We start from the raw sequence: 15,597 nt of genomic DNA on the forward strand, positions 1-15,597 counted from the left end.
CAAAATCCACTATGGTTACAAGGATTAAAAAAGGCACATAAGAAAAATTATCCATCATGATCAAGTAGGCTTCATCCCAGAGATGCAGGGCTGGTTCAACATACGCAAATCTATCAATGTAATCCACCATATAAATAAACTGAAAGAAAAAAACTATATGATCATTTCATTAGATGCTGAAAAAAGCATTTGACAAAATTCAACACCCCTTTATGATAAAAGTCTTGGAGAGATTAGGGATACAAGGGTCATACCTAAATATAATAAAAGCTATTTACAGCAAGCCGTCAGCTAACATTAAATTAAATGGAGAAAAACTCAAAGCCATCCCACTAAACTCAGGAACACGACAAGGATGTCCACTCTCTCCATACCTCTTCAATATAGTGCTTGAAGTTCTAGCAATAGCAATAAGACAACATAAGGGGATCAAGGCGATTCGTATCGGAAAAGAAGAAGTTAAGCTCTCGTTATTTGCAGATGATATGATAGTATACACATGCGACCCCAAAAACTCTACCAAAGAACTCCTACAGCTGATAAACACCTTTAGTAATGTGGCAGGATACAAGATAAACTCCAAAAAATCAGTGGCCTTCCTATACACTAAGAATAAGGAAACAGAGAGGGAAATTAGAGAAGCATCACCTTTCACGATAGCCACAAATAGCATAAAATATCTTGGGGTAACTCTGACCAAGGATGTGAAAGATCTAATTGACAAGAACTTTAAGTCTTTGAAGAAAGAAATTGAAGAGGACACCAGAAAATGGAAAGATCTTCCTTGCTCCTGGATTGGGAGGATCAACATAGTAAAAATGGCAATTCTACCAAAGGCAATTTACAGATTCAATGCAATCCCCATCAAGGTCCCATCAAAATTCTTAACAGATCTTGAGAGGACAATAATCAACTTCATATGGAAAAACAAAAAACCCAGGATAGCCAAAACAATCCTATACAATAAAGGATTGTCTGGAGGCATTACCATCCCTGACTTCAAACTCTATTACAGAGCTACAGTGATGAAAACAGTGTGGTACTGGCATAAAAACAGAGAAGTCGACCAATGGAATCGTATAGAAGACCCGAATTTTAACCCACAAACCTATGAACACCTGATTTTCGATAAAGGAGCCAAAAGTATACGATGGAAGAAAGAAAGCATCTTCAACAAATGGTGCTGGCATAACTGGATCTCAACCTGTAGAAGAATGAAAATAGACCCATATCTATCACCATGCACAAAACTCAAGTCCAAATGGATTAAAGACCTCAATATCAGTCCGAACACACTGAACCTGATAGAAGAGAAAGGTGGGAAGTACTCTACAACACATGGGCACAGGAGACCACTTCATACGTATAACCCCAGCAGCACAGACATTAAGGACCTCATTGAATAAATGGGACCTCCTGAGACTGAGAAGCTTCTGTAAAGCAAAGGACACTGTCGCTAAGACACAAAGGCAACCCACTAACTGGGAGAAGATCTTCACCAACCCCGCAACTGACAAAGGTCTGATCTCCAAAATATATAAAGATCTCAAGAAACTAGACCGTAAAGGCTAATCAACCCAATTATAAAATGGGGCATTGAGCTGAACAGAGAATTCTCAACAGAAGAACTTCAAATGGCCAAAAGACACTTAAGGTCATGCTCAACTTCCTTAGCGATCAGGGAAATGCAAATCAAGACAACTTTAAGATACTATCTTACACCTGTCAGAATGGCTAAAATCAAAAACACTAATGATAGCCTTTGTTGGAGAGGTTGTGGAGAAAGGGATACACTCATCCATTGCTGGTGGGAATGCAAACTTGTGCAACCACTTTGGAAAGCAGTATGGCGGTTTCTCAGGAAATTCGGGATCAACTTACCCCTGGACCCAGCAATACCACTCTTGGGAATATACCCAAGAGAGGCCTTATCATACAACAAAAGTATATGCTCTACGATGTTCATAGCAGCATTGTTTGTGATAGCCAGAACCTGGAAACAACCTAGATGTCCTTCAATGGAAGAATGGATGAAGAGAGTATGGAATATATACATATTAGAGTACTACTCAGCAATTAAAAACAAGGACTTCTTGAATTTTGCATGCAAATGGATGGAAATAGAAAACACTATCCTGAGTGAGGTAAGCCAGACCCAAAAAGAGGAACATGGGATGTACTCACTCATATTTGGTTTCTAGCCATAAACCAAGGACATTGAGCCTATAATTAGGGATCCTAGAGAAGCTAAATAAGGAGAACCCAAAGAAAAACATATAGGCATCCTCCTGAATATTAACCTTCAGCAAGCGATGAAAGGAGACAGAGACAGAGACCCACATTGGAGCACAGGACTGAAATCTCAAGGTCCAAATTAGGAGCAGAAGGAGAGAGAGCACGAGCAAGGAACTCAGGACCGCAAGGGGTGCACCCACACACTGAGACAATGGGGATGTTCTACTGGGAACTCACCAAGACCAGCTAGCCTGGGTCTGGAAAAGCCTGGGATAAAACCGGACTCTCTGAACATAGCGGACAATGAGGACTACTGAGAACTCAAGAACAGTGGCAATGGGTTTCTGATCCTTCTGCACGCACTGGCTTTGTGGGAGCCTAGGCAGTTTGGATGCTCAACTTACTAGACCTGGATGGAGGTGGGGGTTCCTTGGACTTCCCACAGGACAGGGAACCTTGTTGGGCTGAGGGGGGGACTTAATTGGGGGAGAGGGAGGGAAATGGGAGGCGGTGGCGGGGAAGAGACAGAAATCTTTAATATATAAATAAATTTAAAAAACCCCACACCAAAAAAAAAAAAGGAAAACTACAAAAGATTAAGTAACCAAAATTGAATCAGAGTTGACTGAAAGAAGTAAGTTCTAAGTCAAAATTTGTTTTTAGTTTGAAAAACTAGTCAAGAGCTAGTATATAATGATGAATGTTAAGTGTTAACAGACCAATTAAACATAAAACTTAATTCAATAACTAATCAGAATAATTACAAAATCTAATCAAATATAATACAAACAAATCAAAATATCTCACTTAGATAAATGATGTCAGAAGTGGGACATGAATTTTTAATTTATTAGTGAACTTAGTTCACTTGGTGTTTAGAATTTAAGGATCCAGTGTTTCTTTCTCTGAGCAGTTTACAATTATAATCTCAAGAGTTACTCTCAGCTTTCCTGTCTTAATGAAAGTTGTTTTGTAGGTTTTCTGTGTGCTTTCAGTGTAACTCAAGAAAAACGGTGGTGATGACTGAAAGCAAAAACGGAGCTCAGCAGTGCATCTTCATCTTCCCTGTCCAAATAAACAAACGGCTGGTCCTATATTTGCGACAATGCATGCCACTTGGTGTATGTCACAAGATGCAAGTGATAAATGCAGAAATACAAGGCATGTCCACACGTATTTGTATATATACATTTTATAAACTTTCATCAAAGACTATTTCAGAATCATAAAGGTTAAAGAAAAGTAAAACAAACATGTTTAAAATGCCAGCTATAGGTCAAGTTGTTGTAATATGGAGCGGCGGGGCTGCATCCCCAACACCCCAGCCGCCTGCCCTGCCCAGCTAGCTTTACCCCGAAATAATTACACGGACACTATATTCATTTAAACACTGCTTTGGCTCATTTCTACCTAGCATCTTCTAGGCTAACTCTCCCACCTGGACTAGCCCATTTCTTATCATCTGTGTAGCACCAGTCTTACCGGGAAGATTCTAGCCTAAGTCCATCCTGGGTCGGAGCTTCAGAGCTTCATCGCGTGTGTCTGCCCAGGAGCCGGGAGCATGGTGGACGTCTACTCCCGAGAGGAGAGCTGTGGAGTCTGACTTCACTTCCTCTTCCTCCCAGCGGTCTGTTCTGTTTACTCCACCCACCTAAGGGTGGGCCTATCCAATGGGCCTAGCAGTTTCTTTATTGCTTAGCCAATGAAATCAACAGATTGATATATGACACTCCCACATCATCAAGTCTTATGTTGGCTATTAATCTTCAAAGCAACAAAATATAAAGCTAATATTCAAAGTATCAACATAGCAAATACTATATATGCCTCAGTTTTACATTAAGAAACAAGTTTGGAAGTGGTAAGAAACAGCTCTGGGTCACGTGGCTTTTAAATAGTGACATCAGAGACCAAACTGTGATTTACAGAACTCCAAAGCCTTAACATGATCTCCTGCATTCATCTGAATTCAGAGAGTGCACAGGGGGTACCGATGATGCTCAAACTAGAATTTCACATGAGTTAAAACAGATGTGGTGCAGTCCCGCCTTTGGAGGACTACCACCTACCTGTCACTCATACAGTAAGACTGTTGCCTAACAACCTAACACAGTGGCCTTTTGTTTCCTAAACACGTCAAGTGAGTTAAGTCATTGGCACAGATGAACTAACCCTAATATAGTAAACCTTCCATTTACCAGAATTTAAGGACCAGTGTACCAAACTTTCCTGTGTGCTTTGATGGTTTTCTGCATCTGTTGAGATGACCATACTGTTATCCACCTTGAAGTGTTAATAACTGCATTGCTTTCCTGATGTCAAAGCATTCCTTGAGTAGGTCCTATACTACTCATACTGTTCTTTTAATGAACACTGTGATTGCATGCAATGTGCAATACATATTTAAAATTATGGCACCAATGGGCCATGAAACTGATCTATAGATTTGTTTTCCAGACTTTGACATAGGACAGCGCTAACCTCATACAATGGGAAAGAAGAGACTCCAATCACATCATTCTCTAAGCTCTGGGACAACAAACACTTGCTCCTTGAAGCGCCTTCAGTACTGACTAGTAAAGCCTTCCATGTCTGTGGCCTTTTCTTTTTGAGGAGAAGGAGGCAATTACATATTCAAGCCTAGCTGTAAGAAATAATCTGCAAGATTCTTTCAAGCCCACTAGCTAACATTTAACAAAACCTTAGTAAATACCACAATAAGAATATTAATATTATTTATCAACTTTACTCTGATATTTCCAATTTAAAGCACTGGTGTGTATGTTTCTCATTCTCTCTACAATTCCATCACACACACAACTCTGTGTGTAGTAGATGGATAGCTGTATAATGTATCGATATATAAATTTACATATATAGTCTTAATATAAACAGCAATTTACTGTACAAGTTTTCAAATCATAATGTTTAAGCTATATAAAGCCCCCAACTTAGTTATATTTTGAAAATACATTTTTAACACCTACATGGGATTTAATGTGCATTGGAGCCTTTGATCTAGTCATTATTATTATATATTTGGTTGTGTCCATTTTTTAAACTATTGTAATCAGAGCTTCAATGAGCCCATTTGAAAACACTGTTTTCCCAGCTATGCTCATTCCCTCTGGACATATCTGTAATGGTAAAAATCACTGCCAGGGATGGACTTTTCACATCTAACACTTACGTGTTTTTCCACTCCCGGTGAGGAGCCTTTCATCAATCAGAGAGAATAAATGATGCATTTTCTCACATCACTCACTTTTAGAGAGCAGCTTAATATCAGTGTTTCATATCTCAGCATAGAGATGATGTACCTCAAGATGGAAGCAACAGAAAGTTACAGAAAGCTAGTTCCCTCTCGGTTAGCACTTACACATGAGCTCATGAAGTATGTTATGTCAAGCTCCTGCTCCTTAGAAGGCAGAAAACCAGGAATTATAACTAACATAGCACAGAGCATACATATGCCACTTACTAAAAGAGCCTATCTATTTTACCTCACAAAATTCTAAGAAATTATTTTAGCATGGTTCATTTTACAGGTGGCAAAAATCAGCTCAGAGATTAATAAATATGCCCAATGTTACAAGGTAAATGCATTTTCTACCACAGGTTAATCTTAGCTCTAGAGTCCTGGCTTCGAGCCAGCCTACCAAAGAGCCTGCTCATTTCCCATTCTTGCTTATATTCTCCACATTCAGACTAAACTCCAGTGCGGAAGACGGAAATAGTGGAAGGCACAGCCTTCTAAATGTCGTTAACGAGTCACGCTGACCCCTATCTAGAATGAAAATTAATCCCACCCCATCAACTGGCCATAGTGCTACAATTATATTAGCTTATAAGCATAAAGAAAACCACCACAAGCTCGGCCATGAGTATTCAGAGCAAGTAACCAATCCCGGTACATAATGAATGCCGTATTCAAGTTAACAGGTCACCGTTGGCTACCGCAAACAACTGACCACTCTGTATTGTGAGAGGATTCCTAGCTTCAAAAGTAAACTCAGAAGCGTTTCACTTTAAAACATATTTACCCAGTAAGCATATATACTGTTCAATTGTTAATTTAAAAATAAAGTTTGAAAAGCTCACAAATTATTTGGCAAGGACTTAATTACTTATTTAATTACTTATTGGATTAATCTAATATTTCCTCAACAATACCCTGAAAGAAGAGAAAAACACTAAATATTAACAGCAGAGAGCTTCTCCAGTTCAGCTCCACCGTTTTGTTGATGCCCACAGGGAATCAGTCCTTAATAACTCACATGTGTACAATGCCCCATGTGGGCCTGTTCTGAAGAAGTCTTACCTTCATTTTATTTTTCTTTCAGTTCTAAGAAAAAAAATACAGCAAAAAAATATATATTTTTGGCTTTTTGTAACTCTTTGTAATTTTCCCTTAATACTTCTAGATTTTGTTCCATGTGACATTTTCCTGTGGCCCACTGTATTAGTGCAGGCTCAGGATCAGTACTATTGGTGTTGGGTGTACCTGGACAATAAAGAAAGAAAAAGAAACAACAAAATACTCTGTAGAGATCACACAGTCTCTAGATCTTTGTAACACTTTTCATACAACATATTCAACTGTAAAGGAAAGAAAATTGAAAGCATGTCTTTAATAGCAGTTTTCTCAGCTAGTAGGCCAGGGCATTCTTCACTCTGGTCCTAAGAAATTTAAATGGAAACTTTCCGTTGACTACAAGGGTCTCTCCTTCCCCAAGTCTTATCACTCTTTGAGATATTCCAGGAAAGGACAGGCATTCACAATTCCATTCCAATTCTGTCCCTTGAGTTCAAAAGCACCCTCTCCCACACTTGTCTAAACTCAATCTGTCCTAAAAACAGACTGTTACCAGTGTTTTTGAGATTTTCTGCCTTTAAAACAAGTTATCTCAGGCTGGAGAGATGGCTCAGGGGTTAAGAACAGTGGCTGTTCTTCCAGAGGACCCGGGTTCAATTCCCAGCACCCACATACAGTTCACAACTGTCTGTAATTCTAGTTCCAGATGATCTGGCACCCTCAAACATACACTGCTGACAAAACAATGCACATAAAAATAAAAATAAATCTTAAAAAAGTTCTAAATCAACTAAATGATCTCTTCCAAAGCTAAAAACATAGCAAAACAATGTATCTCTATGTTTCCTGCCTGGCTTAGAACTCACTATGTAAACCAGATTGCCTTCACACTCACAAGACATATACCTGTCTCTGCTTCCCATGAGTTGGCATTAAAGGTGATATGTATATTTAATAATAGGACCTGAAGCTCAGATGGCTAAGTGGAGAGTTTCTCCATATTTACAACCCCGAAAAAAGGAAAACATTCCCTTTCTGAATCCCAGGTCCCAGCAGCACACCAACGCATGACTGAGGCCTAAAACCTCTGAATGTATGGTTGGTCTCTCTATCAAGCTGAAGAATACAGGACTAAGGGTAAACAAGCACAACATGCCGGACTTTGCATCAGTGTCTTGTTTACCTTCTGGCTTTCCCTGTCATGATAATGAAGCTGAGGCAAAAAGGACACAAAGCTGCCAACTGGCCCAGGCCACATGGAGCTGGTGGATTCAGAGAACCCCAAGCATACTAGCAGCAGAGAGCTGAGCAAAACTGAGCTGGAGAAAAGTGCCCATTAATCCTTGTCTGCCCAGTACTTCAGCATCCATGCTGAAAGTCTCACAACCCATAGTGGTTTATCAGGTCTTGGCTCTATCTGAATTCAGTGCTCTGCAGAGCAGAGTTATAGGCACCACCCTTCCCTTCAGATGGTGCCAATCTTGGTATGAGATACAAAAGAGGGTAAGTGACCTTAAAGAACACTTTACGTAGTATCTGTATTCCATAGCCAAGAACACAAGCCAAGAGACAGGAAGAAAGTCACTTAGGGCTTTCTGCCATTCATAGGTACACTTACTGCACCCTCAAGACAGTCAACATTCATGTTGCAAGATCATTTTGAGGGTCCGAGTCACTCACACAGATGCATTTGTAAGTGGCTTGGAGCGTTGTATTTTGTGTGAGCTCTAACATAACGAAAGAATGGCAAATCACCGTCCTAGGAACCCAGGCCTGTTGGCCTCCCAAAGGCAAACCACTTATGCTTTAACCCAGCCACAGCTAAGAGGTCTAGAAGGACTACAGGGCAAGCCATAATTACAGAGCAACCTGTGATTCCCAGGGGCAGCTGACTCATTATAACCATCAGAGATGCTTTGTAAAAGATACAAATTATTCCACCATTCTCACTCGTTGAGGCTCTGACTGTGTAAGTTTAAGATAAGCCTCTAAGATCTGTAGTTTTACATCCTTCCAGTGACTCTGTCGGTCTGTTGCAGAGGTTGGACTGGAATAATCATGCAAAGCTATTAAAGCCTAGGTTTAATGCACAGAATTCTAAAGGAGTAATGTTTAAAAGTCAGCTGTGTCTAAGAAATGATTACAACAGTGGCCAGGAAGGAGTAACCAGGAAGTGGCAGTAGCATGGAGCAGCTTACAAATCTGCCCAAGGCTGCAGACTCCAAACCATGACAAGTACACAAGGGAGTTTCTGGACCACAGGCAACATCATCAAAGTGATCAAGGGCAAACCACAGAGCAGTTCAACACCAGTCCAAGAATGGTAGCTACATAGCTACTAAGAAGACACTGAAGATTTGCAGGCTTAATCCCAGCACCTAAGCACCTAGTAGGAAGAGTAGCCTGCTGAGAACATGGTGACTTCATAGGTGGGGTATAGACGGGAACCACGGTGAATGAATGAATCAAGGGTTTCTTCAAAACTCCTGTCGGTGGACTAGAATTAAAATGGTGTGGCAGACTAAAAAGTTAAAACAAGACCACCTTGTTCTCAGTAAAAGCTCTTCTTCATGGTGTGGGCTTTCTTCTGAGGTTTATTTTGGTTCCTACTCCATGAAAGAATAAGGTGTCTTTCAGATACTGGAATGTACTGTTGGCACAGGTATGAATGGCAGGCCTTCTTTCTGCCCTGGGAATGACAGAATGATGGGTGAGATCTTGTAGTTTGGTTTTCTGGCAGGGGAGGAAGGACAGCTTGGTGAGAACCTCAGCTGAGAGGACCTGCTGGGTCACAGCCAGCAGACATGCCAATAGCACAATGGCTTGACTAGACTTGTTGTAAACCTTAATTAATGGCAGAGCTGGCTAAGCTCTACATAGCCAAGTCAGCCTCCGGACAGATAGTTTCCAGAAGACTCCAAGTTACCTTTGGTCAGGTCTAGTGTGTATTGTTGGGGGCTTCTAGAGGCTTGAAAAACAGATCTTGCTTTTGGAAAAATTAGCTGGCATTTCAAAATTCTTTCTCAACTAATGATTATCTGAGGTGCCATTTGAATGATTATGTACACAGTCCACTGGTAGGCTGATTTTCAGGGAATATGACCTTGATCTGAACAGCACATAATGCATACATGGATCAAAATATCATAGGTCATCTCATAAATAAACAAAAGTTCTATTTATTGATTAACATGCTTAATGAAAATAAAAGGGCATTCCAGTCCCTATAAGCAAGCGTTCCAAGACATACTCAAATTTCTTCTTGAACACCCATCCTCCGAGCTTTTCCTCTTAAATGAGAGTCTACTGCTAATATTGAACTGAGAGATAAAGAGCCTTTGTTTTTTGTTTCTGTCAAACTCTCCAGCACAGTAATTTGTCCCATTAGAACTGACAAAATACATTTTAAAAAAAAAAGACTGCTAAGAACTATAGTATTCCAACCTTAACTTCCTTTCTGTTGCAAGCTTTCTAGAGCCTGACTTTCATAATGCCTTTTGGGATAGCGCATAGCTCCAAATGCCTTGAGAGTTTCTTTTAATTTACACACATCTAAGCATGTTTATAAAATTCCACCAGTTCAAAATGCTTCCTTTCCTTAAACATATTTCCAGTTCAAATTATATGTTTATAGAAGTCTGCACTATATTATTTCTAAAGATAAACAGTCATGTAAAAACACGGACAGACAATCTAGCAGCACGCCCCCGCTGCCCCACTCCGCTGGCCTCTCCCTTCACATCCTCCCGGCAGCCAAAGTCCTCAGCTGTCAGTGGGAAGCATAGATGGATCACTAGAAACAGGCGTCCCTGCTGTCTCTGTATTCAGGAGGGGACCCCTCGTTCCTTTCCCTAAACAGTTTTGAACCTTAGTGCCTGAGACATTTCTCTACCCTCTGAACTAAGTATAAAACTAAAGACTTCACTAGCTGCCAATATTTTTCCTTCCTTGCCAAAAGAATCTTTGAGGTCAATCATTATTTGTTAAACCTAGGACACCATTGCAGTTTCCAAATTAAAATACAAAGTTCTGAAAATAATGTCTTGTAATAGTTAACCTTTTAAAAGTTATATCTTGTATATTTATGCTGCTCTAGGTGAGGCAAATAAAAGATAGGAAAGCAATATAAACAGGCTCTTAGCGGTCTGGGTTTTGAAACAGCTTTTACTGAGAAAGACTGACTCACCTCCCAACAAAGGCACTATGTAGGATTCTCAAGTTGACATTTTAAAAATATTTAATCACCCTTTGAATGACAGTTCAAGAGCTCAAAACATTATCTTTCCAATAAAGCTGTTCACTTGGAAAACATTCAGTTCTGGTTTGAACTGAGAAAATGGTAGAGCCCCAAAAATAAGGACGTTGAGAGAAATGTGGCAGGGAGAGGAGACAAGCAAATTTTAGAAAACAAACAAACAAAAAAGCAACAAAACCCATTATCCCTTAAGGAGCTATCAAACCCACACAGAAACTCCAAAGGGCTTTTCTTCCCAGGAATCCCCAAAGAGGAACATTTCCTAGCAAATCTCTGAATGGGGTGCTGTAAAGAAAAGGTCCCCCAACTCTACAGTTTACAGGGAACTGCTCTGAAAATAATTTAATTAAATTGTTCTGTTGCCCTATTTTGCAACAGATGAGCAATGTTTTTTTTTCTTAAACAAACACAAAATAGCTCCCTTTTGGTTTATAACAAGCTAAAGTTCAGAATTAATCGGAAGAGATTACTAATTCCAACGGATTAAACATCATTTGCCAGTGAGAAATCCCATAGGTCTCAGAGCTGTACTTTCACATCCCAATAGTTCAAATACAGTTCCAATTCTAAGTTCCCCAGCCTCTCAAACAATGTACAGCGACCTTCTGACTGGCACAGCATCTTGTGCCAACCCCCCACTCCCAATCTCAAACGTCCATCTTCTGCTGGATGCCAAAAGGTTTCCCAATCCCTAATTGCCTAGGGTCAAAAAGGAGAGACTTCCAAGCCCAACTAAAGATATACAGTATTTTCAAAGGGACCTTTCCATTAATTCGAATTGGACAAGTTACAAGAAGCCAAAGCAGTGGCGTAGAGAACAAGAGGAAAGGAAAGAGCAGCATGCTTAATTGTGAAGGAAGCCCTGGGGCTGCAAGCCAATAGAAGGTGCTTTGACTTCCATCTGCCAAAACAACTGCAGTGGCCCAGGTAGAGGCCACCGCACCAGTTGCCAGCCTGGAAGGCATTAACCATTAGAGGGCGTTCATTGGGCAATTCGGAGAAACAAACTCCAATCCCAGAAAGGAAATCTCGAGGAGAAATCAAATCCCCACATCCACCAAGAGATGAAGCTGGCACTGGAAGAAGACAGTCTCTCTCACAAGAGTACGAGACCTACTGGGTCGTGAGGGTGGCAGGAGACAAGTCTTCATTCCCCAAAAGCCAGAGGTTCTGCGGACCATAGCAATGTCACAAGTGCCTTCACCTTTCCATTTTACGACATTCCAATGCCATCGGATTAAAATTTCCTCTCTCCCCTAAAGCCCCGGGCCTCTCTCCACGAGGAGGGCTCGTGGAAGACACCAGAGGCCAGAGACCTAGTCCGTTTCCGAACTAGACCACCGACAGTGTCTCCACGGACTGTGGATGTCTTGCCACAGCAACAGGGGGCATCAAACAAATGAACTTTTACAAACTTTCCTCTCCCCATACTCTCGAGTTTCTTTCTCCCTACACTTGCTTTCAGTCAAGCACAAAGCCTGGAGTAGAGGGTCTCGAGCAACAGCCCCTCCCCAAACTTTCCAACTCATCCCTGGGGCTTGCCCAGTGCGAGAGCTTACAGGATCCTTTCCTGCCTTAGCGGTGCTCTCACGACCGGCCACTTTTAGCCCTATCCTTCCTGGACCACACCACAAAATCCCCTGAGACCGAAAAGTTGAGAGTGACTTTAGGAGCCTTTGAGATGCAATTATTGTGCCCCCATCCCCGAAGACATGGGCTAACACTCTGTAGCAGCTCAATTCTGCAAGAGGTGAAAGGAACGGACCAGGGGTAAGCGGTGGAAAAGCAAGCTCATTTGTCTCGGCAGATCCTAGTCAGCCCCACGTCTATGGATGGGAGATCCCCCAGGTGGCGCTCCCCAATTACCCGCTGGCTCCTCTTCTAGCCTGGGCACCCAAAACAGTGCGGGTCCCCGGCCTGGCTCACTCACCGTCTCAGCCGACACGCAGGCCATCAAGCCCAAGGTGAGCAGGATCCACGCGCACTGCATATTCCCCCGGGGACGTGACTCGCAATGCGATGAAACGAAGCACAGGGGACAGCGCAGGGAGCCTAGAGATATCTGAGCTGAGCCGCCGCAGGAGCTCGTCTCGAGCTCGGGCTCAGATTCCGGGCGTTAGCTGTCTCCTCTGGCGCCTGCTACGGCTTTTGCGCTGCGCCCTGGAATGCGGCGCCTTCTCACTTGTTGGTTTCTGCTCTCCCAACCCGGAGTTGCTGCTTCGTGAGGCTGCTTCTCTGTGCTGGTTCTGCTCGCCGGTGTGCTTTCACTCCGCGGACTCGGTGTCCGGGTCGTAGTGCAGTCTGATTTGAAGCAAGCTCGAAAAAGGAGCTGCCGCTGAAGTTTGGGGTGCAGAGCGGAGGGGACGCGCGATATGCGCGGCCTGAGCTCCGGGAGTATCTGAAGAACAGCGCTCCGGGGCCGGGCTAGTGGCTTGGCTGCTGCGCCCCTCCTTCTGTGCGCCTCCGCCTCCCGGGTCCTCCCCTCGATTCCGCCCCCCACCCCCTCTGCGTCCTCTCCCTGGTCCTGCTCCGCCTCTGCCTCCTCCGCCCCCACCTTCCCTCTCTTCCACGCTTGCAGCTCCCGGTTCCTCCTGGCGACTAGGGGAGAGGCGGCGGCGATGGCTCCGGGATAAACCCGGGAGAAATTCTTACAGGATTACACTGCGATTGGCAGCTTCCACAGCCAGTGGGAGACCGCGACTCCGTGCTGTGGCTGCCCCAGGAACGTGCCTCAGCAAACCTCAGTACTCTTTCATTTTCTAGCTCCCCTTTCCCCTTCTCAACGCCCTCTCCTCTCTTCACCATCTCTTTTCCCTTCCTTTTCTTTTTCTTCGCTTTAATTTTCTGAAGAAAAATCGGTAAAAGCTGATGGGCACACTGAGCCTTTTCTGCCTTTTGAGGATTAGGTCACTATAAAGAAACAGCGATGAGAGTCGGGAAAATGAGAAAGTTTATAGATTCCTTTCAAGCAATTACAGTGTTCGCAGGTCACCAGATCACGAAAATTGCAATCCAGAAAAGATAAGAGTGCAACAAGTGCGTGTTAAGATTATCCTCGACCCCCCCCCCCAAAAAAAAGCAGAGGAAGGGGGATCCAAAAACACAACGGCTCCAAAGCTCAGCTTCATAAAAGGTTTAAAAGCCATTTCTGCCGCCCACAGTTTGTGCTCACCCCCTATGCACCCCCTCAGACATCTTCTAAATTCAGTTACCACATAGTGTGTTTACATACGGAAGCAACAAATAGGGATGAAAAATTAGAGATTCTAGAAAACAGCAGATGAAAGGAAAGTTCAGAGAAGGGTAAAGTCGTTCCTGGCTTGAAGAAAAGAATGAGTATGCATTCCCTGCGTGGAGGAGACTGACCTGAAGTATCAGGCTTTGCCTTGCAGTCCAGTGCGGTGCTGTGCTGCAGAACCAGGCAGGCACTGACCTTTATAATTTCTACTGCTGTTTTCCTCTTTGATTTAGGAACCGAATGAATTGTGAATCAATTTTCTTCTACGGTACCCATTCCCAGAGGATGGGGACTTTTCAGATTGGTGGCTATTTTATTATCATTTGGGATACATTAAAAATACACATTTACTATGTTGTAGGTAAATACTACTCCAAAGCTCAAGCCATACTATATAAAAGCTGTGCCCCTTTAAGACACTCATACATAAAGATACAGCCATGAGGCCATAGCCATTTTGGAATTCAGAGTAAACTGTGGTCACATCTTAAGTGACTGTTAGGATGTTTTGGTGATAAATCACTGTTATAAATCTCAAAGGAAAACTTAACAGGACAATCACAAGTTATGACATCAACTCTTGCTCAGAGTACCAACTTCCTGGTGCTTATGAGCAACCTAAAAGGGGGAATGGAGAAATAGAAGAGTGAGCTTGGCTTCTGAAAGAATCAGCTATGGACTTATTTGTAAGGGGAACACTTTGTGGTTGAAGAACATGGTTAGAAATGGAAGGTTCTGAGGTTTCACAAAAAGATTAACACTATGTTCAAAAAGCTGTAAGTCAAGGTTATAGGAGAGAGCTGAGATGTAGAGAAGACTCTTAGCGGAGAAAAGCTTCAAGAAGATTCTAAGACCAGACCGCTGACAGGAAGAGGTTTAGACCAACTAAGGCAACTAGAACGGTCACTCTCAAGTCTGTTGAGCTACCTGTAGGTGTGCAGGGTGTTCCATGTTCCAAGCTGTGAGCATCATCCATGCAAGGTGGGCTTTGGCAATGCAGCCTCCATTGAGTGTTTTCTGTTCCTGTAAGTAATCCCTTAACCACATTCCTGTAGGTAAGCAACCCCAGTAAAACTCAGTTTGGTTCACCAAACTGTACTTTAGTGGTGTTTGTACATTTGTCTGTCTTGGGCTCCCTATCTGGGGTGAATAGACATGTGTGTTGTGCCTCTCCAGGAAAAGTTCTGTTAGAACAACTCAAAAGTTAGGAGCACACATCAGTTTTGCAGAGATGTGGTTCCCAATACTCACACTGGACTGTAACTCCAGGAGGATCTGAAGCCTCTGGCCACCACAGGTACCTGCACTCACCTGCACATATCCCACAGAAACAGATACATAAAAATAAAATAAATCTATTTTTAGCTATAAATTATCACCTCTGTCCCCACAAAGGACTCAGTCTACTTTTCATCCCTGAGGCTTGGTTGTATATTGACACCTCTGTTTTCTCCAACAATTAACATCTGGAAGCTATAATAAGACTACAGTTTGATGAGAAACTGGAAAAAGACTCTGAATAATACAGGCATAAAAGAAATATGAAAGGAACTA

General features: G+C 42.4%; 1 protein-coding gene across 1 annotated transcript in view; it reads right to left on the bottom strand.

Annotated features, from left to right (window-relative positions):
* The window catches only part of Sdc2 (syndecan 2), a 99,507-nt gene extending 86,102 nt beyond the window's left edge, over nt 1-13,405 (bottom strand). The window contains exon 1 of the mRNA XM_075961236.1: nt 12,736-13,405. Coding sequence (XP_075817351.1) covers nt 12,736-12,795 — 60 coding nt within the window. The 5' untranslated portion in view covers nt 12,796-13,405. The remainder of the gene's footprint in view (nt 1-12,735) is intronic.
* Between the last annotated feature and the right edge of the window lie 2,192 nt (nt 13,406-15,597).

This window comes from Microtus pennsylvanicus, chromosome 2 (genome assembly GCF_037038515.1).
Source record: "Microtus pennsylvanicus isolate mMicPen1 chromosome 2, mMicPen1.hap1, whole genome shotgun sequence".
NCBI lineage: Eukaryota > Metazoa > Chordata > Mammalia > Rodentia > Cricetidae > Microtus > Microtus pennsylvanicus.